The sequence below is a fragment of the Nylanderia fulva genome, unplaced genomic scaffold (genome assembly GCF_048542155.1).
Source record: "Nylanderia fulva isolate GAGA-0341 unplaced genomic scaffold, ASM4854215v1 Scaffold7, whole genome shotgun sequence".
NCBI classification, from domain to species: Eukaryota; Metazoa; Arthropoda; class Insecta; order Hymenoptera; family Formicidae; genus Nylanderia; species Nylanderia fulva.
This window is the reverse complement of record NW_028190807.1, coordinates 6,825,012-6,849,680: the sequence shown is the minus strand read 5'-3', so window position 1 is coordinate 6,849,680 and position 24,669 is coordinate 6,825,012. Positions and strand designations below refer to the sequence as shown.

The following is a 24,669-nucleotide window of genomic DNA, read 5'->3' as shown; positions in this document are numbered from 1 at the left end:
TATTATCGACAGTAATATATATATGTCAAAAAGCCATTTTAGTGTGTTCAACATATTGAAATCAGACAACATAATATATTTTTACTGTCAAACCATTTCGCACACGCATCTAAGCGTGTCAATGACAATAAAACATACATATATAAATGTGTCTCTTTATGACATAGTTGAACACAATTTTAATATTGCTCTTTTATATATTTTGATGATATATGCATATTTTCATGTATTTTTCAAAGAAAATATACAATCTACTATATATATATATATATATATATATATATACAAGGTGGTTCAAAAGTCCGGCAACGGTCAATTATGTCCAAGAAATAGTGGTCTTATGAATAAAATATAAAAATTGCAGGGTTCAACCCGGGAAAAATTTTTTATATATAATTATATCTAAATAATTATATAATTATACATAATTATATGTGAAATATGTTTATTTTATATATAATTAAATTTATTTATATATAAATTATGAAGTTCATGTATAATCTCATGTCAAGTTATATATGAAACATTATATATATTTATATATGTGAATACTTATTTATTATATATACAATATATATATATATAATATATATTTATATAAGTATATGTATATAAAAAGCTCTTTTATCTAATTATATATAGACATATTTCATATTTAATTTTGCAATTATATGTATAATTTTATATATTTCTATATAATTTTATATTGTTATATATAAAAATTGTTTCTAGGAAAAATAAGATATTTTATGGTGACCTTGACTTTGACGTAGGGGTCAAATTTAGAGGTCATTTCAAGATCAACTTTTATTAAACAAAACCCTCTATTTTTATTAGATATTCTTGTAGCTTATCTCGAGAATTTTCCAAAACACTAATAAAATATTTTTTGATGTACTTATTGAGTTATAAAGGTTTGAAGTGAACAATTCTTTTATAAAATTGACAATATCTTGTAAAACATTCAATTTTCATTATACATTTATACTTTTTATGCACGGAATAATAAGACCAATCAATAGGTAAAGAAAACACAGTTGCAAAAGACGTATGTAGTTTTCAAGAAGCAACTGCCCAGCAAACATTATAATTGCTATATAACACGTAAATAACATGCATGTAACATGTAACATACACGTTAGTTGTAATTTCCCACTTATGGATTCTATTATTTATTGTAATTATAGATAGGATAGTGACTTAGCGAAAGATTATCTTTCGGCATCCTACAATATCGATGCTATCTGGGATGTAATTACAATATATAAATAACATATGTCATATTACAAATGTTACATCTATGAATGAGAAATTACCGTATATGTTACATGTAACATGCACGTTATATAGTATTATATACATGTAACATAGCAGCTATATTTTGTGTTTGCTGAGTGCATTTTCTTTACACCAAATTGGTCTCATTATTATGTGCATAAAAATAAAAAGTATGATAACGTAAAACTGAATATTTTACAAAGATATAATTTTATGTCAAACAATTGTTTCGAATCTTTATAATTCAAAAAGTACTTCATGAAAAAATGTTTTATTATAATGCTTTGGAAAGCTGTTGAGATAAGCTACAAGAATATCTAATAAAAAATAAAAGTTTTTAAAAAGTTGACCTATAAATGATATCAAAATTTGACACCTAGGTAAAAGTCAACACCTTTAGTATTTTTTTCATAAGACCACTATTTTCGGAGATAATTGGCCATTGCCAGATTTTTTAATCACCATGTACATATTATATATATGTTTATGCATGGATATATGCATCTATATACATGTATATATATGTATATATTTCTTACATATATAAATGCATGCATAAATGCATACATATACATATACAAATACATATACACATACATGTATACACATACGTGTATGGTATAAGCATACGTATATTGATATTACCTGTAATTTTCTATAAATTACAATGTATGCAGTACGCACAATTCGCTTTTCTTCTCTTATCAATAATTGAGAAAATAGCAAATATATTCAAATAACTAGCTGTATATTTTTATATAATATAACAGAATATTATATAATATACAAAACATTTTTATGCATATATAGAATGAAATGGGCCCCTCCATCGCCCATTCCCGTGAGAACGCAACCATAATATATGTATTTTTTTCGTCTCTCCGATTTTTGCAAATGAGACATTTGTATTAGACACTTTTTTGCAACAATATTTATTAGAATTACACATTTCTAGTATAATGATAAAATTTTATTAGTTAGGAAAAAGTGACAGTTTATTTTCTGCTATTATTTTTAAGAAATGTTGTCTTATACGTTTAACATCAGCAGAATATGTCTCATTACAAGGATTTTCTCCTAAAGCTATAGTTGTAGCAAATGCGGCAGCAAAGATTCCACAACATATACCATCAGGTTGTGTTTAAACGTTTTCAAATATTATATTATTTTTATTTATTTGTGGATAACGGCAATAAATGTAATTTTTTTCTTTAGCCTTCAATGTTTCGTATGTACAGCTAGATAGATTGTCGTACACTCGAAGCTTGGTGCCGTCAAAAGAAATACATCGCCAGTGATTACTGCAATTTTCTCCAATAATTTGTAAGCTTTTGTCGTTACAACTTGCTTCAATTATATGAGGATATAAAATATCTTTTTTTAATAACTAGAACGCACATGCAAATCGTTCTGGGAGAAGATATTTTAGAAACAACTAACAGACGAATAAATCGTCTCTGATATAAAATATCTTTTTTTAATAACCAGAACGCACATGCAAATCGTTCTGGGAGAAGATATTTTAGAAGCAACTAACAGACGAATAAATCGTCTCTGATATAAAATATCTTTTTTTAATAACCAGAACGCACATGCAAATCGTTCTGGGAGAAGATATTTTAGAAGCAACTAACAGACGAATAAATCGTCTCTGATATAAAATATCTTTTTTTTAATAACCAGAACGCACATGCAAATCGTTCTGGGAGAAGATATTTTAGAATCAACTAACAGATGAATAAATCGTTTCTGATGTAAAATATCTTTTTTTAATAACCAGAACGCACATGCAAATCGTTCTGGGAGAAGATATTTTTAAAGCAACTAACAGACGAATAAATCGTCTGTTGTGTGCCTCGGGAGAGACACTTAAGGGTCGCGCCAAATTGGGATGGGAATCGGGGGCGTCAGGACTTGTCGGGTGTTTGTAGAAAAATGCACTACACTTTTTGTATTAAAATTCTTTATTCAACTTCAACCACTTGGTCTTTATTTTATTTCACTATCAATACACTGAGGCTTTATGAGTGGGCGGCACTGACTTTATATTACTCCGCGTATCGCGCACAACTGCGAGTCGATGCTAAGTGCGCGCGCGGTTAGCGAGATCGTGGTTAGAGCGATTATTTGTGTCTGCGACTGAGCGAGTTGTCGCGTCTCTACTCTCTTTTTATATCGTTGTTTTTTGGAGTTTTTCCCGATCGGAAGGGGTGCCTGGCAACAGGTTTCCCCGGTCGAGAATCTAGGTGCAAGCGAAGCAGATTCAAAGTCCTTCTGCTTTGCTTGCACGTTGACCAATTTCTGTTCCGCGTATATCTCGCATTGTATGCGTTTTTAACGCGGTCATTATCTGTCGTAATTCTGATTTCGCGTATACCTCGCATCGTATGCGCTTTTTAACGCGGTCAGTGTCTGTCGTAATTGCGGATGCAATACGAGTACCCATTTCTTAATATTAGTTAACTTTTAATAGTTATATCTATTGTATATCTTTGGGGGATATAACACGTCTCTGATGTAAAATATCTTTTTTTAATAACCAGAACGCACATGCAAATCGTTCTGGAAGAAGATATTTTAGAAGCAACTAACAGACGAATAAATCGTCTCTGATATAAAATATCTTTTTTTTAATAACCAGAACGCACATGCAAATCGTTCTGGGAGAAGATATTTTAGAAGCAACTAACAGATAAATAAATCGTCTCTGATGTAAAATCTTTTTTTAATAACCAGAACGCACATGCAAATCGTTCTGGGAGAAGATATTTTTAAAGCAACTAACAGACGAATAAATCGTCTCTGATGTAAAATATCTTTTTTTAATAACCAGAACGCACATGCGCGCAAATCGTTCTGGAAGAAGATATTTTAGAAGCAACTAACAGACGAATAAATCGTCTCTGATGTAAAATATCTTTTTTTAATAACCAGAACGCACATGCAAATCGTTCTGGAAGAAGATATTTTAGAAGCAACTAACAGACGAATAAATCGTCTCTGATATAAAATATCTTTTTTTTAATAACCAGAACGCACATGCAAATCGTTCTGGGAGAAGATATTTTAGAAGCAACTAACAGACGAATAAATCGTCTCTGATGTAAAATATCTTTTTTTAATAACCAGAACCCACATGCGCAAATCGTTCTGGGAGAAGATATTTTAGAAGCAACTAACAGACGAATAAATCGTCTCTGATGTAAAATATCTTTTTTTAATAACCAGAACGCACATGCGCAAATCGTTCTGGGAGAAGATATTTTAGAAGCAACTAACAGACGAATAAATCGTCTTTGATGTAAAATATCTTTTTTTAATAACCAGAACGCACATGCAAATCGTTCTGGAAGAAGATATTTTAGAAGCAACTAACAGACGAATAAATCGTCTCTGATATAAAATATCTTTTTTTAATAACCAGAACGCACATGCAAATCGTTCTGGGAGAAGATATTTTTAAAGCAACTAACAGACGAATAAATCGTCTCTGATATAAAATATCTTTTTTTAATAACCAGAACGCACATGCAAATCGTTCTGGGAGAAGATATTTTTAAAGCAACTAGCAAACGAATGGATCATCTTTGGCATGAAATATCTTTTTTTGTTACTACTGCAACTTTATAACTATTATTATTACTATTGTACTATTGTAACTACTATTTATTATTACTATAATATTTCTACTACTAACAACTATTTAAAATAAGCAAGAGACTGCTTTATTTTTCAGAAATTGTTACTTTTAGAAAATATGTATATATATATTATGTAAAAAAAATTTATAACAATTGAACCTCATAAATATTGAATAAGAATGAAGGAGGTGTCATTAGAATATCGCAAAAATTTTATAGATGGAGAAAATCTTGCAAATTTTAGAATCATCTTTATTTTTCGAATGATCTCAAGAATACAAAGTTTTACTGTGGATATCACGTTGCAGGACATCTTGCGTATATATACACATACATACATACATTCATATACAGGGTGTCCCATAATTCGCGAACCACCGGGAATGGGCAGATAGAGCGTGTTAAATTGAATAGAAAAGTCCTGTATCATTTTGCGATATTCGCAATAATTATTAAGTTATTTATTAAAATATCTAAACGAATAAGCAGGTAGAAAGCATTATTTGATCGAGAGGCGGCGTCATGCAGCAAGCGGCGACCAATGTAGTGGCGCCGAAAAGTAAGATGATACTTTTGATACTAAGCGGCATATAACAAATAAGTGCACCCCGACGTGAGAGGCAAGGGGACTCACAATAATCAGGCACCCCGACGTGAGAGGCAAGGGGACATACAATAATCAAGCACCCCGACGTGAGAGGCAAGGGGACTCACGATAATCAGGCACCCCGACGTGAGAGGCAAGGGGACTCACGATAATCAAGCACCCCGACGTGAGAGGCAATGGGACTCACGATAATCAGGCACCCCGACGTGAGAGGCAAGGGGACTCACGATAATCAAGCACCCCGACGTGAGAGGCAAGGGGACTCACGATAATCAAGCACCCCGACGTGAGAGGCAAGGGGACTCACGATAATCAGGCACCCCGACGTGAGAGGCAAGGGGACTCACAATAATCAAGCACCCCGACGTGAGAGGCAAGGGGACTCGCAATAATCAAGCACCCTAAAGGAAACAGAACTTACTACGTCCACGTCGTTGTTTCCGGGTAACGCTAAAAGTAAGATGAAAGTGCTTTTGACCTTGATATGACCTTCAAAAGGTCAGGTCGAAAAACTAAAAAATCCTTATGCTCATGTAAAAAGTGCCATTGTTTAAGAGTCCATTGTCAAGAAACGGATTCTGCGGTCAAAAATAGGGTTTACTAATAAAAAAATGCGTTATAAACCTCAAACAACCTTGAAAATTGACCACAAGGTCAAGCTAGTCAAAGTGATTTACACTTTTACAATTCATTGACTTTGTTTAAGCATTATGCACATTGTGTTACCCAGAAAACCACGTCATTTCAGAAAAAGTACACCAGATCGTTTTTCAGGCATTTCATCTTTATTTTTGACCTTTCCAAGGTCGCAAAAACAATTTTTTTATAAGACAAGTTTGATGTAAAATTTTTCGCTCTTTCAAAATCCGCAGTCAAAAATAGGGTGTCCCATTTAAAAAAAACCATCGTGACCTTAAAATAACCTTCAAAATTGACCTCAAAGTCAAAACCAATGGTACAATTGAATGACCCTCTCTGTCCTGGTCAACTTTTATCTAAACCATTTTTTCGTAGATACCGTAATTTGGAAGATATTCGGGTCCATAGATTAAAATGACTCACCCTGTATACGCAGGATGTCCTGCAACGTGATATCCACAGTGAAACTTTGTATTCTTGAGATCATTCAAAAAATAAAGATGATTTTAAAATTTGCAAGATTTTCTTTATCTATAAATTTTTTGCGATATTCTAATGATACACCCTTTATTCTTATATATATATATATATATACACACACACACGCGCACACACACACACACACACACACACACACACACACACACACATACACACACACACACGCACGCGCACGCGCACGCACGCACGCACGCACACACACGCACGCACACACACACACACACACACACACACACATATATATATACAGGGTATCCCAAAAAGATCGGAACACTGAAAAATCTCGAAAAGTATTCGTTTTACAGAAAAAAGTTTTAGACAAAAGTTATAAAAAATCTATTCATTGATCTGATCAGTTTGACCTTGGACAGTGTTACCAAGGTCAGAATAAGGTAACCTTAAATTTCTTAAATGGAATCCTATATTTTTTATTACATATTCTTTTAGCTTATCTCGAGGGCTTTCAAAACACTATAATAAAATTATTTTTCATAAAGTGCTCTTTGAGTTATAAAGGTTAGAAGCTAACAATTTTTTGACATAAAATATATCTTTATAAAATATTCCATTTTCGATAATCATACCTACTTTTTTGCACAGTATAATAAAAAATCAATTTATTAAAGAAAACAGATAATTGAATATGTAATATTCAATATGCAGCAGCATACTTTTTTTTATAAGCAACTATGTGTTTTTTTACACCAATTTATTGGTCTCATTATTCCGTGCAAAAAAGATATGATTACCGAAAATGGAATATTTTACAAAGATATTTTACATTTTATGTCAAAAAATTGTTAGCCTTTATAAATCAAAGAGTACTCCATAAAAAATAATTTTATTAGTGTTTTGGAAAACTCTCCAGATAAGCTACAAGAATATGTAATAAAAATTATAGGATTCCATCTAAAAAATTCAAAGTGACCTTATTCTGACCTTGGTAACGCCGTCCAAGGTCAAACTGATAAGATCAATAAATACTATTTTTATAACTTTTGTCTGAAACTTTTTTCTGTAAAACGTATACTTTTCGAGATTTTTCAGTGTTCCGATTCTTTTTGAGACACTCTGTATATTTATATATATATATATATATATATATATATATATATATAATATATATACACATACCTATTGATTTATTTAGCAATCTATCTATCGAACTATCTATCATCTATCGATTAACCTATCTATCTATCTATCTATCGATCTATCTGTCTCTTCTCTCTTTTCTACATTGCATTCTTTTATACCTGTATATGCACACGTATATAATAATTTTTTTAAAATATTGTACATTACAAAAGTAAAAATAATTAAATTTATAATCTAAAAATATATAAAAATTTTTTATGAATATAATGATTACAAAGATTTAGTAGATAATTTTTTGTAATAAATAAATTATTTATATGATTTAGTTGTATCTAACTACTGCTCTGTTTTGATAATAATAGCATTATTATGTATTCAATCTCTAAAATACTTTTATATAAATCATTTATTACAAAGAATTATTTACTTTATAATCAATTATAATTATTATAGATAGGCCTGTTTATACACATACACACACTTACACACAATATATATGTGTATGTGTATAAACAGGCCTATCTATAATAATTATAATTGATTATAAGTAAATAATTCTTTGTAATAAATGATTTATATAAAAGTATTTTAGAGATTGAATACATAATAATACTATTATTATCAAAACAGAGCAGTAGTTAGATAAGAATAAATTATATAAATCATTTATTTATTACAAAAAATTATCTACTAAAACTTTGTAATTATTATATTCATAAAAGATTTTTATATATTTTTATATTATAAATTTAATTATTTTTACTTTTGTAATGTACAATATTTTTAAAAAATTATTATATACGTTTGCATATATAAAAGAATGCAATGTAGAAAAGAGAAAAGAGACAGATAGATCGATAGATAGATAGATAGATAGGTTGATCGATAGATGATAGATAGTTCGATAGATAGACAGATTGCTAAATAAATCAATAGGTATGTGTATATATTATATATATGTATATATATATATATATATATTTATATATATATATATATGTATGTGTATGTATGCATATATAGAAAATGTATATAAATAAACTAACCTGTACATCCAGCCCTTCTTGAAGGAAACTCTACGTTTCGAAAGCGGCAAATGTTTGGCGTCATATTTTCGTCCCATGGTGTGGACAACACACAAACTCAAGTATACGCTGCTTTTTACGCGTATGAACGTGCATAGCACCGCGCGACATGAGTGAGGCGTCGCACAGTAGATCATATCAACGTATAATACGCGCGAATTACTGTGGTACATACATACTATTGATACCGCGCGAATACGAAAGATCTGACGCGCATTTTTACGTACATAATAAATCGGAATATTTGATAAAAAAATATATATATAAAATATATGATGAAAATATATATATATATATATATACACACACATATATAATATTGGCATATTATATCTACATACTTTTAGAAAGCATATTTTCTCTCTCTCAAATCACTCGCATACAATTATGAACGAGCAATTTGAGAGAGAGAGAGAGAGAGAGAGAGAGAAAGAGAGAGAGTGTGTCAGAAGCACGGTCGTATACACACCGTGGTCAGAAGACAAGACAGCATGAGAGAGACGAAGATAATATGACTGTCTGTCCTTGTCTAACTGCACGATTGCAGCTCCATCTATCGCGACATCGCGCAACTAATTTTGTGCTCTGTATTATTCCCAAATGTCATTTCGCACATACACATGTGAATGAAATATTCCATAACCAAGATCTTTTTTATTAGACTTCTAAACTTATTTCTGCAAGCTCACTAATATTCCTTTATGCAATCTTTTCCGCGAAGTGGTCTTATTTTGTACGTATAAATTGTGAAACTTTTATACAAGCAAATATTGTTATGACGTGATGCGAGAAGCCAGAAAAAAAACTCGTATTTAAAAATTTTTTGTCTTTTTATCACAAATTGAGACAGCTTCGCAGTTTATTATTGTATTAACTTTAATCGTGGAAAAGCATTTGTTATTCTATTAACGCAATAAAAACTTCTTGGTGTTGGAAAATATAATCGGTTCGGCCGATAATAGTAGACCTCCGGCATCCCCTTAAGCGAAGATAGATCGATTTCGATGTTGAAGCGAAATATTTAAAAAGTGACAAGCTTTAAGATATGTCAAATATACATGCTCAGTCGTGTTTAGAATCGTTTCTTGTGGTTCGGGACATTCGCCTGCGAATGTTACATCGATGTACAAAGCAGAATTTAAAAATCTTGAAATTTGAAAAAATTCATCTCTGACAGTTTTGTTTAAACTGCTGTATTTTTTAAAGTATGCAACTACAAGGGAAACGAAAATTACTTCCCACCATTAAAAACGATATTAAATAATACTGCGTATTCGGATTTGCTTTATTTAAAAGTTGGGTCACAATATTAATTTTCGAATTTTACATTGACGAGGCTTGCGTTCGAAATACTGTTGTTATCCGTATTAAAAAATTAATTCCTCTAACTCTGGTGCCACATTTAGGTTAATTTATTAAAGACACGTCATTTCGAAGTGCGAATAAAAATCTATAAGCGAAGATAGATCAATGTCGCTTTCGAAGAAAAAAATTTAAAAATTACCAACTTAAAGAAGTTTTAAATTTTAATGCTCAGTCGTATTTAGAATCGATTCTTATTGTTTAGAACATTCCCAATCGAAAAATATATTTATGGAAGTAGCAGAATTCGAAAACCTTGAAATATTAAGAGAATCAATTTTGACAGTTTTGTTTAAACTTCTGTATTTTCTAAAGCGTACAATTACTAGTGAAATGAAAATCACTTTGGAGACATAATAAAAATTCGATGATTTGAAATTATGTTCAGACATAATAAAAATTCGGTGAATTAAAATTATGTCGAGACATAATAAAATATGATGAATTAAAATTATGTCGAGACATAATTATAATTCAAGTAGTCCACAGACAAGAAAGTATAGAGATTTTTAAGGGAATACCTGGCTTTAAGATCACGTATGAGCTGTTTGCTATCACCTAATATTAAAGGTTATAGTTGTTCACAATTAAATAACGATAGTTTGCATTCTGAATTATGCAATGCAAAAACTTGCTTTTCGAGTAAAATACTTGCAGAACTTCATAATTTATTTGATGATTAGGTATCCAATTTTATGTATTATATTAGTCGATTGTATTATTTTAGGATTATTTCTTAAAGACTAAATATTTTTCTTGTTTAATATTTTTATATTAATAGCATAAATGTGCAGAACGAATATGTTATACCTGTTATTTTTCTATTGTTTATTTTTTGTTTATAAAGCTGTGTAAAGGAGAATTCTAGTTGTAAATAAAAAAAATTAATTTATAATAGAGCAATTGTAGAAAATAGAAAATGTTTATTAATAATATATTAATTATTGCTTACATGAGTTAAACATTTGATCTTTATAATTCATTTTTAGGCGTATATTAAGTTTTATATTTTAATCATTATCGATTTTTTCTATTTACTAAATTTCTCTATTTCATATTTATTTATTTTTTTTCATTAACAGTTAGAATTTCCTTTACACAGCATTATAAACAAAAGGTAAAGAAAAGAAAAACAGAATATATATATTATTAATAATATATATTTATTGCTTATATAGGCAATAAATAATATATATAATAATATATACATATAATACTTATTTTTTGCACCGTTGTGGGCTATCGCGACTGGGAAGCGTTATTTTTATTTTAATTCGCCGAAATTTTATTATGTATATAATTTTAATTTGCCGAATTTCTGTAATGTACATAATTTTAATTCACCAAATTTTTATTATGTACAAAATTTATATTCGTGAATTTATATTATGTTTATAATTTTAATTTGTCGAATTTTTATTATGTACATAATTTTTATTTCCGAATTTTTATTACGTACATAATTTTAATTTTCAAATTTCTATTATGTACATAATTTTAATTCATTGAATTTTTAATTTCTATTAAGTACATAATTTTAATTCATCGTATTTCTTTTATCTAAATAATTTTAATTTGCCCAATTTCTATTATGTATATAATTTTAATTTCTCGTATTTATTTTATGTAAATAATTTTAGTTTGCTGAATTTCTATATGTACATAATTTTATTCTTGAATTTTCATTGTGTACCTAATTTTAATTTTTGAATTTCCATTATGTTTTAAATTTTTATTCGCCGAATTTTTACTATGTACAGTACATAAGTATTCTTGAATTTTAATTATGCGTTATAATTTAATCATTTGTTTGGCGCGCGCAAAGCGCGCGCTTGTGTTATCTAGTATTAACGAAATTGTCATGCAATGATTATATGTATAGTAATTATGTAATTAACAAGAGTTAGTTATGTTTGTATTAAAGCCAATTAAAGTTACACTATAATTTACGACTTATAATGCAAAAATTTTATGTTCTATTTCTATTGAGTTAAATTACTATATAAACTTTGTTAATATAAAACATTCCACAATCATTATTATTAATTATTAATTAATTATTAATTAATTATTAATTACTTATTTATTATTAATTTATTATTATTATTTATTTATTTATTTATTATTATTTATTATTATTATATATTTTATCGAATTAATACATACCGAAAAATTAATTCGCATCATTTCTATCATTTTGAATTTCGTGACATGTAATGTCGATTATTGTTGCTTGGTGGCACTGCCGCAGTACATCTCGCGTCGCGGTTGCACGTGACTATCTCGCAATCAGCTGATCTCGGACTCTTTCCCGTAATGCCGTTGCGATCTGAGCAGTCAGCTGTTGTGTCACAAGTGAACATCCTTAACCAACAAATTGCACGGATATTCGTCTAGTTCTGGGCGATCTGGGCATCCAGGAACGTGTCAGCGGTGCCGAGGCATACCTCGGCAACCCAGCTGACTAGATAATACGACGAAGGTATGTTCTCGCGTGTTCTCGCGCTGATCGCATTGTTCATCAGTCTCGAGAGACAAGTCGTTTCTCGGCTCGTTTTAGCACCAAGGAGAGTTAATTATTGACGCGCGAGATGTTCGCGGCACAAGATTAAACGCGACGAAATCCACCGCGCCTTATCTCTAATATTCTTGTCGTGAGACCGGGAAAAATCATTTGTCCTTGCGCTCGTTGACGTAGACAGACAGAGAGCGACAGATATAATGCGCCTTCCTACTGGTAAACAGAATCTCAGCATATTATTCGTAGTACGCATCTGTCCTTACTCGCCTGTCACGCGTATTTGTTTGTAGACGGTTTGTGTATCAGTAGTAATTATTCGACATCCGATGTGTGACGAGAGGATTTTTAACGTTTCTATGACAGTTATGTGTGACGGATCTTTTCGTCGCGGAGATTTACTGCTCTGCGTCTTTTGTGCTTTTTCACGATGGACGATGCCACGTTTTTATAAATTATGCACGCAAAGAACATCTAATTAACTTGCAGCATATTTAATAAATTGTTGTGCTATTTATTAATTCTAACTAATATCTTTTAATTCTATCTATTAATTGGTAAAATATAACACGGTTTTTGTCAATCAATTAATTTTATTTGATCTCTTTAAAGAATTTGCTAAAGAAATGCGTATAATATTACTGTAATCTGATAACAATTTTGTATTAATCTTAATTTATTTATATAGAAAAGACTTAATTTATTAATATAGAAATACTATATAGATATTATATCGAAAAATTTTGTCATAGAATATAACTTTGAATATAACTTTCTCTTTCGTGTATATGAGAAACTTATATTTAAATTTTATATATTTATGTTATTATATTATATATATTATTTATATTGATATTTCTATTTTATATTTCATTTATATTTTATAATAATTAAACAAGGTTTATAAATTATTTGTTCAAAACATTACAGCTTACAAAAATAAATTACAAATAATGCATTATTTAATAGATAACAAAATCTTATTCTTTAAATTATATTCTCCTAAGAATGGACTTTGCTTTAATTAAATATATCTTTTTTAATTATTGATCGTTACTCAATCGTAATATAATACAATAGATGAATAATTTATACTTATAACTTACAATGACACATTTTCCGGAGCTACTTTAACATAAGAGAGATAATATTAAAAAGAATGACATAATATTAAAAATACTTATTGAAAGTACCTTACACACGAGAAGATACGATCTTTCTTCCTCGAATCGCGTGTGTCGAAACTGTGCGCATTACATGACTTTAAGATTTTGCAACACACACACTGATTATTCATACATTCTATAGACGCGGTGAAATCGCCAATGATCATCGTGTTTTGTGACTTGTATCATTGCTTCTTGTCAGAGAAATCAGTGAATTAATTTCGACAAAAAACTGTTAAAGATATGATCGAATTCGTAGTTGACGTGCAATGTCGTAGCTAAAATAAAACTCTGTCGCCATTATTCTAAAAGTATTATATCAAATGTGCATTGTAAAACAGATGAGATGAGGATATAGCAGCTATACTGCGATAAATCTAATAAAATAAAAAAATATCTTAGAAACGAAATCTCTTTTTTAACATTTTTCTCGAGAAAGAAACATTCTCGATATTCTTGCCTCTATATCTTTCGTGTTACATATTTTTATTTTAATATATCTTAATATATATATATATATATATATATATATATATATATTAATAATTTTTATATATTTTCTCTTTGATGCTAAGTATGTGTATTTTTTAAAATTTCTATTGAAAACCGTAATTTTAAACAAGATAATTTATTCAATTTATACATGCTTGATTTTAATTTGTTGTATATTAAATTTTCTCAAGGATTTTATTTTTGCAACATACCATGTCTTGGTACCCCAGTAATAAATATGAATATTTTTTTCAACATTTAATGAGAAAACATGATTATACGTTTGTCAGGTTTTTAATTATCTTTATAATGTCACTTATTCATGTCTTTATAATGAGTCATTGAGCTGACAGTGAATAAAAGCAGTGAAAAGACTGTTATTAATACGATACATAATTTACAAGTTTACCAGAGTTTTTATTTTATTTTATTAACATATTCGCGATATTTTTCGTGTATTACATAATTATATATATTTATATCCATCTATAAATTTATATAAAATATTATGTATAAAAAACGAAACGTATTCTCTAATCAATTTATCTTATTATTAATAAAGTTTTGTTTAATCAGCTGTACATTTTCTGAAATTCTACAACGTACAAATTTTAACTTACTTCAGTTTTTGATTGAATTATTTTCACAAATTATTTTCTGAAATTCTGTACAAATTTGAACTTACTTCAGTTTTTGATTGAATTATTTTCACAAATTATTTTGATTATATGACGATTATATAATAATATAATGATGCGTTACACAATGTGATATTTTCTTAAAAAAATTTTTTTAATATAAATTGTGTATTGATTAAAACTTCAAATTATTTCAAATCTTCATTTATTTGTAATTGTACAGTTTGATTGCAAAACGTATTATTTCTCTCTTTATAATTGCGAGTATGAGTCTATAATAACGCTATGTAATATTTTTCAGTTCTTTTTAGGATGTTTAAAGAAAACGATAATGGAACAGGAGGATGCAACGGCGGACCACCTCGTCCTCGGAGACTATTTCCCCGATTTTCCCTGCGAAGATTATTGTATTCCAGTCCTCTCATCGGTCGCCGCATCACGAGAACGCCTAGCGCAAGTAATAGGAATGCAAAAGGTAACATATGGACCCTATTAAGTTGCAAATTACAATTGAAAATAAACTTGATTTTTTAAGATGGAATATTTTTGCGCAGCTAAAGATCAAACGAGCGGCAGGATGACAGATGTTGAGAAGGGAGAAGCCAGAGTAAGCAATGGATCGAGCCATTTTCAATTTCACAACATAGATCTACAACGTGCTTCCAGCAAAGGCTCTGTACTTTCTTCTGCAGGAAAGGTATTAGCCAAATCATATTTATATAGTATGGATGTTGAAAAAAAGTCTTTCAATAGACTTATTTATCTATTGATGTGATCTGATATGATAATCTGATGACGAACCATTATTGTTAAGTCTTTGTTGCATAATGCTGCATAATGTAATTTCACTATATGTCATTTCAGAGTAATGAGAATGGATTAATGGAATGTCCATTGTGCTTGGCCGAGCTACCAATAGAATTTTTTCCTGTTATCCAATCTTGCCATCATCGCAGTTGCTATGATTGTTTTCAACAATATCTGAAAGTAGAAATCTCTGAGTCCAGAGTCAATATTGCTTGCCCTGAGTGTTCTGAACCGCTACATCCAAATGGTGAATATATTATATTTTAATTATATTTGTAAATCTTATATGTTTTTTTATGAGATTTGTAAACTCTTGATATTCACGATTCTCTATGTTACTTTTTCATGTATACAGATATTCGGATGATCCTGAATGATCAAACACAATTAGAGAAGTACGAGGATTTTATGGTTCGAAGAGTCCTCGCAGTAGAACCCGACGCAAGATGGTGTCCTGCTCCAGATTGCAGTTTTGCTGTAATCGCCAGCGGTTGCGCCTCGTGTCCAAAATTACGTTGCGAGCGACCTGGTTGCGATTCGTACTTTTGCTATCATTGTAAAGCTCGCTGGCATCCTAATCAAACGTGTGATGCTGCAAGAGCGCAACGTTCTCAATATTACGAACGTAGTTCTTCCTTAAGTTTCAGCCAAAGTGATTCACAACATAGTAAGTAAATATTATACATTACAAAAAGTAATATTTATTAAACTTGGATATGTAATAATTATAATTCGTGATCCGTTTAGGAGATGATATAAAACCATGTCCGAGATGTCAGGTTTTGATTGTCAAGATGGATGATGGAAGCTGTAATCACATGACATGTGCAGTTTGTGGCGCAGAGTTTTGTTGGCTCTGCATGAAGGAAATAAGCGATCTTCATTATCTTAGGTATTGTAGTTTAATAAAGTTGTGAGTGCATATGCAACTTCTAAACAGATGTTTAAATAACAGACGTTTAAATTCTTTTATTTTGCTTGCAGTCCTTCTGGTTGCACATTTTGGGGTAAAAAACCGTGGTCTAGAAAGAAAAAAATCCTTTGGCAGCTTGGAACTCTGGTGGGAGCACCAATTGGAATCGGTCTCGTCGCTGGTATAGCATTTCCGGCCATGATCATAGGTTGGTTGTAATATTTTAACAAATGTTACAATAATATAGAAATATGTTAACATGAAAATCACACTGAAAAAAGAAAAACATGTTATTACAACTATATCATATATTTTATATTCAAGGTATACCAGTGTGGGTAGGACAAAAATTGTATACAAGATACGAGAAAGCTAACAAGCACAAGAGAAATGCTTTTATCGCTGGGGGAGTTACTGCATCGGTAAGTTTATTAAGTACTTTATATAATCATTGAAGAGAGAAAGTGAGAAATTTAATATTTGAACAATATTATATATCTAGATAATTACGTGATTTTCATAATTAATTAGTATTGCCTATTATTCTAAACATTATAATGTTTCTCTTATTCTTTGAAAAGTTTTTGAAAGTTCAGTAAAAATATAAATAATTCAGCATGTAAATTTTTTGAAAGAAGAGAAGAATAAAAAAAATTTGTTATCTGTACTAACTAAAGTAAAAACTCAGTTTGCTATTCGTGATAACATCAAGGTATATTTTATCCATATAGTTTATACAGAGAAAATGGATAATACAATAATTGTATATAGCGTTAACAAAACAGCGCGTTCTCGCTGAAATAATTGTCGGAAGAAGTTTATCACGGGACGTATTCGGGCAGATGGAACATAACTTTTATGTTTCATGTACATTTCGAACATACTCTACAACTGTGTTGCATGTTCTATAACATTATAATCACAAATCTAATTGATTTCATCTTCGTAATTGTATCACAACTACTTGCCTAAATCTTTAATGACTTGGCACAGCGTAACGTCCATCAGCAATTTCTGTATGAGCAGAAAATTGAATGTGAAAAAATTCATACAGTAAAAATTGATACTTATTGATAAGAAATCAATAATTTTATAACGTAGTTTCTCGTAGAATTTGCTTCCGTATTTATCTTTACTTTCATCAAATTGCAGGTGAACTTTGCACTAGTAGTTAAAATATCATTGTAACTTTTAAAGAGTAATAATCGATAAGTTGTCAAAGCTTACACTAATGTATAATCGAGACATTTAGTACTGTTGAAGCATCGTTTGATCTTGATTAATTCGTTTGTCCTGCTTGTCTATAGTAATCTCGTCGCAAAGAGAAGAAACCGAGAGAATAGCGCAAGTTTCTAATCCATTATATTCTTCCGACGTGCCCTTTTGCAACTATCTTCTTCGTCGCCCGCGTTATTGCTGGCTTAAACCTCCTTCGGAAACACAAAGATTGCATCTTCTACATACATGGGCTATTGAAGTATCTATTGCTTCATGTGAAACTCTTCGCTTCGAGTCACAGCCCTGATAGAAATATTAATTCTTCGGTGCATACGCTAGTGTTAATGGTGGCAGCGGTGATTATGAATCGGCTACGTTCGTCGCAACGATAGCTTCATCTGTCAGTACCCCATCATTGTATAAATCTTCAAGGACATCAATCAGTCGTTGCTCCGTGAGAGGATCACCGAGCGCGACGTCCACCGATCCGATACAAAGTAAAAGCGCCAGCAATTGTGACTTTCTGTAATCCTTGTCAAGATCCTCTCTGGTGTAACCCAAGTCTTTGGGAATATTTAGGCCGAGCCGCGAGCACGTCCAATTCAGCTTGTCCCAGTAAGTGTTCAAAAGCGATTCAGTGTGTTTGCGGCGCAACTCGGTGGGCACTGAACTCACCAACAACAATGCGACATCGTTCGTCGGTCGACTGTAAGTAACCATCTGCCAATCGAGAATGTAGCATTCCGCACTTCCGCAGGTGTCCCTGAAGAGTAGATTATTGCTCCAGAAGTCAGTGTGAGTTATCAACGCCAGTGGACCCTCGGGAGCGAGAAGAGCCGAGATGATATCTTTGGTACGGGGTCGTAGAATCAGGAGTGTCTCGAGGACCGCTTCTAATCCAGGTCTGCTCTCGAGAAAGTGCGCCAGCTGTGGTAAACCGCGCTCCACCAATTGCTGATACGAATCTGTTGCTTTTGCCGTTTGGAAAAGGAACGGATAACGCTCGGATAGAGATTCCCCGTCTACGACTTTTATCGATAGGGAATGAGCGTGTATACGGGCGATGGCGTCCAACGCGACCGTCGCTTGGTCCAACGTCAGCCCTTCCGAGAACTTGACGCTCTCAAAGCGCGAAGCTCCCAAGTCGTCCAACACTAGGATCGATTCCGGCGGCACTGGACTGTCGTCAGTTCCGCCTGCAGGACTGTAATGAGCGTGATAGCATTCCGGAACCGGTAGTATAATCGGTTCCTCCGGACTCGGTCCTAGCTGTCTTCGATTAAATTCTTTCACATCTGGCATCACCTGAAGTACAAAGTACGCAATATGAAGAATACATCAAGCAGAAAGAACAGATTCTAGATTATCTTATCGCTTACCTGTGTATAAAACTTAATCTCTCGGAGGTCGAATTGACCTTCCGTCACGAAGAATCGGCTAAACGGATCTCTAGGAAGTTGTTTTATAATAATGGACAGTCTGCGCTTATCTGACGGTTTATTCGTTGGATCCGTCGTCGGTGCTAACAAATAATTCCCTGTAACGCTGGTGATAGCGCTCAACACGCTCTCGCTGGTCGTACATCCGGGGCTTACATTAAACTTCAATACTTCGACCTGAAGAAATCATTACTATCATCTATCCTCGAATTGAACGTTAACGCTACATCTAAGATTTTCTAAAATTATATTTAGATTTCATATCATTACGTATATCGCGTCTAATGACTAATGTCTCATGACTAACCGCTTTTCCATCGTGGTACTTCGACAATATGCTCTCGAGCCACTCCTTTTGGACCTCCCAATCCGAGACAATTTGCTCCTCCCCGCACGAAGTATCAGTTTCATCATCCAAATCGGACATGATGACTCTTCTAGTTCTAGTTGTCCTTTAGTAGTTTTCTATTAGTTTTTCTTTACAATCAGCACAACTCGACGTTTTTTTTTTTTCACTTGTCAGCCAACTGCGGTCTGGCCTCTCAGCCAGCGTTAACAAGGCATGTGCGCTGCCGAATGACGATGCCCCACCGATGTGCGGCGGACTATATATTATATACACATCTACTCAATTACAATACGTACACATATATAAACGCGTACGTATATATACGTGTGTCTGCCACACCGTGAAATCACCGTCGCTGAATGAAACCCTCCTCGTTACGTGTCGCTGCCTCTTCCCGGTTACGTCCGCCGTCGCCGATCCTGCGCCGATTCGCGACGGATCAGCATAGTTCGACGACCCGGCATGAGAAGAGGAGTGCGGCGGCTGCTTCGGACTCGACACGCCCTCGGAGGGGGCTGCTTCCTCGACCTAGGCTCACCGGGAGCGAGTTACCCTTAATTGCCGCGGCGCGACGTGGACCTCTGAAGAAGTACTGGCCGACGCGACGCATGTTCCATTGTCACTTACCTCGGCCACCGCCGCTGCAGGGTGGAAAGAGGAGATGACGGTGTACGCGCATGCCTACTCCGGATCAATATCCTCTTCCTTCTGCCCCTCCCGGATCTCCTCTCCGCCCCGCGTACTCTCGTCTACGATCTGCGCGTCGCTCCGTTCCGGAATCTGTCAGAGAATCTGAAAATCGGCGCGCCTTTGCCTACATTTCCCGCTATCATCCCTCTATGTCGATGACTGCGCGAGCTGACAACCCTATTGTTCTATTTCTATCCAATTTAATGAGAGAGACATGACAAGAGGGAAAATGTATATCCACGCAAATGCAACGTGCATACACAATGACTTAGTTTTCCGTTCTTTTAGTCTCTGCGCATCTCGCATCTGATAAATAAAATTCTAAAAACATAAGGAATGCGAAGTTAGATATGAAGTTGTTACATCTAGATAACGATAAGATTAGTTATCGTTCCGATAAAACCAGATAAGACCGGGTATTATGTTATGAATGACCTATTTAAATCGATCATATATTTTTTGTCAAGAATACGATTCATAGTTTTATCAAGCAATATTAAATTTTTATCAGTTCTCGCATTTCTTTATTTTCTATCGTCGTAAAACTACATCGTATATGGCCTTCGATGTATCTAACTGCTTCTATTTATATTACTTGACAGGTGTCGGCTACATTTATTTACAGCACAAAAGAAGGAAGCCTTAAAGACACTAACAATATTATCTCTTCTATATAGACTACACTTTGATCATAATTTTTTTTGTCATGACAAGTGACGCGTTATGAGAGATAAAAGTTTTCCCAACAAGGAGAGACACTTATAATAATAATAATTATAATTTTCCGCAGGTTCTAGTGTCACCAGTATTGGCAGGATTAGCCGTGGGTATCGGCGTACCAATCTTATTGTTTTACGTCTATGGAGTGGTGCCGGTGTCTCTCTGCCGAAGCGGAGGTTGCGGTGTCTCCACGAGTGGTACCGGAGTTCGTTTCGATTTTGATGACGAAAACGAGCTGATGGGGGCTCTAGGCGTGCGCAACATAGGTAAACACGCAACATTCGTGCACGCACGTGTCGTCGATTAAATCCTTCTTCGCCACGTGCGAGTCTCACTCATGACTATTCGTACCTCGCATCGAGGTCAATTTTTTCTACGATCGAATCCCATTTATCAAATCACTGTGATGTTGCAGACGCGGCATCGATAGACGTCGCGAGTCACCGGGGCGGCAATCCTTCAATAGGGGAGGCCTCGCTTTCGTTGGGTAGTGGCAGTCAGTTGGAGAAATTGGGTCGGGAAAATGATCGCGAAAGCGCCAGCAACGTGGCCCTTGCTGGCACTAGTCTTGCGGGAAGTATAGCTTCCAGCGTACTTCCCGGAGGTCAAAGGTACATTATTAGTCTTTCGTGCGTGGATTGAAAATACGTCATTTTTTCTGTGATATATCACGCACAGCTATATCTTTACATACACAGGCTGGAGGTCCAGGCTGACGTTACGTCCACGCAACGCTTCAGTTCGTGTAGCGAGACAGCTTCCGCGGCTACTAGTTTGTCAGAAAAATCCGTAAACGCTTCCATTGCTTTAGACGATGGTGCGGCCTCCACAAGAGCATTGGCTGGCTCAGTTCTCAACTTTAAGGTTTAATTAAATATTTCATCTTCATATGTTGAATACATTTTTTATTTTTTTTTGTTATGTAAATAATAAATTTGATTAATTTTAATTGACATTAATAAATTTTTATATTAACGATTCTCTTTTATATGTATATATAGATTGATGGTAGTTCGATCAGTGGTGGCAGAAGTACAGAAGGAGAACAAGCAGCCAGCTCTACTAATGGCGGTCACATGGACTCTGCTGGACAGGCAACTTCTTTAAGTTCATTAGAAGAAGTGGCACCTGGTTTAGCAAAACGAACTCGTCGTAAACTCACATTTGATCGTCAATGTAGCGACTCAAGTAACTGGACTATGTGCGGGGAGGACGGTGGTTCGGAACGAGTACGATTCGATGATCACGTCAGTGTAATCGAAGCAGATCAAGAGAGGGTGGTGGGTGGCAAGTTGGAAAGCTGCGGAATGAATAATCGTTCAACGGGAAGCCGTAAACGAAACAAAGATACAGAACCAGAAACGGAATCTCAAAAGTCTAAGTACGAATCATGAAACTAAGTTAAACTCGTTAAATTATTGCGTTTGTTTATTAATAAATTATTGTGTTTGTGTGTTTAGGAATTTGAATGGCGAGTTGAATGTCGAGAGCCCTGTAGATGAAACTTCGCGGGAGCGCATCAATGTGGCCACTTTAAGAAATGTATTTTTTCACACTTCAGTGGTATCTACAGATCGCGAGAAACGATTGTCTGTTATAGAGGAACCGATACCAACAGTGTCACAGATTTCCGGCAATCAAATATTCACGCCTTGTGACGAAGGCCAAAGCCTTACTAGTACAGACGAAAGCTTGCATTGCTAAGAAATTTAAGACTGAGCCTGTGGATGTCGATGATAGCACGTGTCTCTCAAAACGACGTATGTATAGATGCGTATATACATTGTTGAGTGTGTATATATGTATTAAATTACATAATACATAATGTATAATGGCTGAATGAGCGCGATGATTGTACATAATGACATATATATATATATAACATGCATATACTTTGAATATTACAAGGGAGGAAATAAAAGTACGGTAAAGTAATTTTTAGTGATTGTGTGCATTTGCGCTGTGATTATACATATATTGGAAATTTGTGAGCGTATTATATAAATATATATGTATACGTACTGGCCTCCAATACGTTATAAACAATGAGAGAAAAAAAAGAGTCAAATATACAAAATTTTCTTTTTGTGATATTTCATGTACCGATATTATTATTATAATAGATTAAAAAAATAATTCTATTATATTTATATTTAGAAAATTCTATCTAGATTATTTTCGAATATTATCAAAATCCGGTTTGTAACGAGCGGGCGGGCAATACAAGCTAAGAAAAACTATACACAAAAATGAAAGTTAATGTCGCGAATTATCGTTGCATTTTATAAGTCGAATACTGCTCATTACGTCTCTAAGTATTACATGTTGTTTAATCTATTGGCTAATATACATATAAGAATATTTGAATATGCATATTTCGCAAAAAACCTATCTGTCCTTGCTGTATGAAAATATATGTAATATGACAAATAGTCTTATTTCTATCAAATGTCCTATCATACAAATATCAGTTTTATATATTTTACTCTTTTAAATTGAAAAGATTATAAATTAATCAGTAGTTTTTACAAAAAAAAGAAGTAACTTTATATAATACACACATACCCAAGAAAATCAGATTTTAAATTTACACAAATTGCAGTAGCTTCTTCACACATGTATATATATAAATATAGTATTGATTATATTTAAACAAAATTTATATATATTAAATCAGTAATGCATTTAAATAATAAGTAAAAATATATTAATTTGTAATATACAATATTACATATTAATCGCATGCATACTGATTTAAAAAAATTATATAATTAAATTCTTGTTTTTCCAAAAGTTATGATTTAGAATATCTTTACAAACTTATACAAATATCGTAATTTGAAGAAATATCCAAAAAATAAATTAATTACACATAAGTATGAATATTAAATTTCTAGTCAGACTTTTTGTATGCTTTATGAAAATTTTATAAAATTTTATAAATGTGTACAAATGTATCATGACTCAAAATTAGATCACGCAAAGAAAGATAATTGTAATTTTTAATTAAATTTCTCTTCTTTTTTTTGCAAATATATGTATATTATATACTCTATAATATATGCATATATTATACATATATAATTATATGTTTTATAATATACATTATATAATTTCTTCTTTCTCTCTTAACATACGCTATAATCTTGCTTAACTATATATTCTAATATTCTTATATATTTTTATTACTATAAAAGTAATCTTGTTCTTTTTTTCATTAAAATAAAGTATGTACAAAATTCATCAAAAAAATTTTAGTTTTAATTTTATTATTTAGGACATTCAAGCATGAATGGCACTTAAGTATATGTATGATTCTAAATGTTTATTATACGATTTTTATTGCACAAAAAACAAAAATGTTAATTAGAATTATAATTTAGTTTATTTAGAATACTGGCATATACAAATTTATAAGATTATATAATTTTATTTGCCTGTATTTGCCTATCACTAATATTTAATAATACTAAAATACTTTTTAAATATATATTGTTATTTTACATAT

The 24,669-nt window shown here is 32.3% G+C and overlaps 2 protein-coding genes across 2 annotated transcripts; one reads left to right on the top strand and one right to left on the bottom strand.

Moving 5' to 3' along the window:
• Positions 1–12,641: 12,641 nt before the first annotated feature.
• LOC114929666 (E3 ubiquitin-protein ligase RNF19A) lies at positions 12,642–23,593 on the top strand. Its single transcript, XM_029301274.2, has 13 exons — positions 12,642–12,693; positions 15,327–15,500; positions 15,580–15,722; positions 15,890–16,079; positions 16,188–16,499; positions 16,580–16,724; positions 16,817–16,953; positions 17,070–17,167; positions 21,232–21,427; positions 21,577–21,772; positions 21,860–22,025; positions 22,163–22,542; positions 22,622–23,593. The coding sequence occupies exons 2-13, from the start codon at positions 15,338–15,340 to the stop codon at positions 22,863–22,865; spliced, it is 2,370 nt and encodes a 789-aa protein (XP_029157107.2). The 5' UTR covers positions 12,642–12,693; positions 15,327–15,337; the 3' UTR covers positions 22,866–23,593.
• On the bottom strand, positions 17,441–20,565 carry LOC114929667 (putative oxidoreductase dhs-27). Its single transcript, XM_029301275.2, has 3 exons — positions 19,710–20,565; positions 19,343–19,579; positions 17,441–19,268 (listed from the first exon to the last, which is right to left on the bottom strand). Exons 1-3 carry the CDS (start codon positions 19,827–19,829, stop codon positions 18,324–18,326), a joined length of 1,302 nt encoding a protein of 433 aa, XP_029157108.1. The 5' UTR covers positions 19,830–20,565; the 3' UTR covers positions 17,441–18,323.
• Positions 23,594–24,669: the final 1,076 nt, after the last annotated feature.

Coding starts and splice junctions, on each gene's coding strand:
- LOC114929666 (XM_029301274.2), top strand. CDS start 15,338: ATGTTTAAAGAAAACGATAATGGAACAGGAGGATGCAACGGCGGACCA. Junction 16,954..17,069: donor ATTTCCGGCCATGATCATAG/GTTGGTTGTAAT, acceptor TTTATATTCAAG/GTATACCAGTGTGGGTAGGA. Junction 17,168..21,231: donor CTGGGGGAGTTACTGCATCG/GTAAGTTTATTA, acceptor AATTTTCCGCAG/GTTCTAGTGTCACCAGTATT.
- LOC114929667 (XM_029301275.2), bottom strand. CDS start 19,829: ATGTCCGATTTGGATGATGAAACTGATACTTCGTGCGGGGAGGAGCAA. Junction 19,580..19,709: donor AGTACCACGATGGAAAAGCG/GTTAGTCATGAG, acceptor TGATTTCTTCAG/GTCGAAGTATTGAAGTTTAA. Junction 19,269..19,342: donor AGATTAAGTTTTATACACAG/GTAAGCGATAAG, acceptor TTTGTACTTCAG/GTGATGCCAGATGTGAAAGA.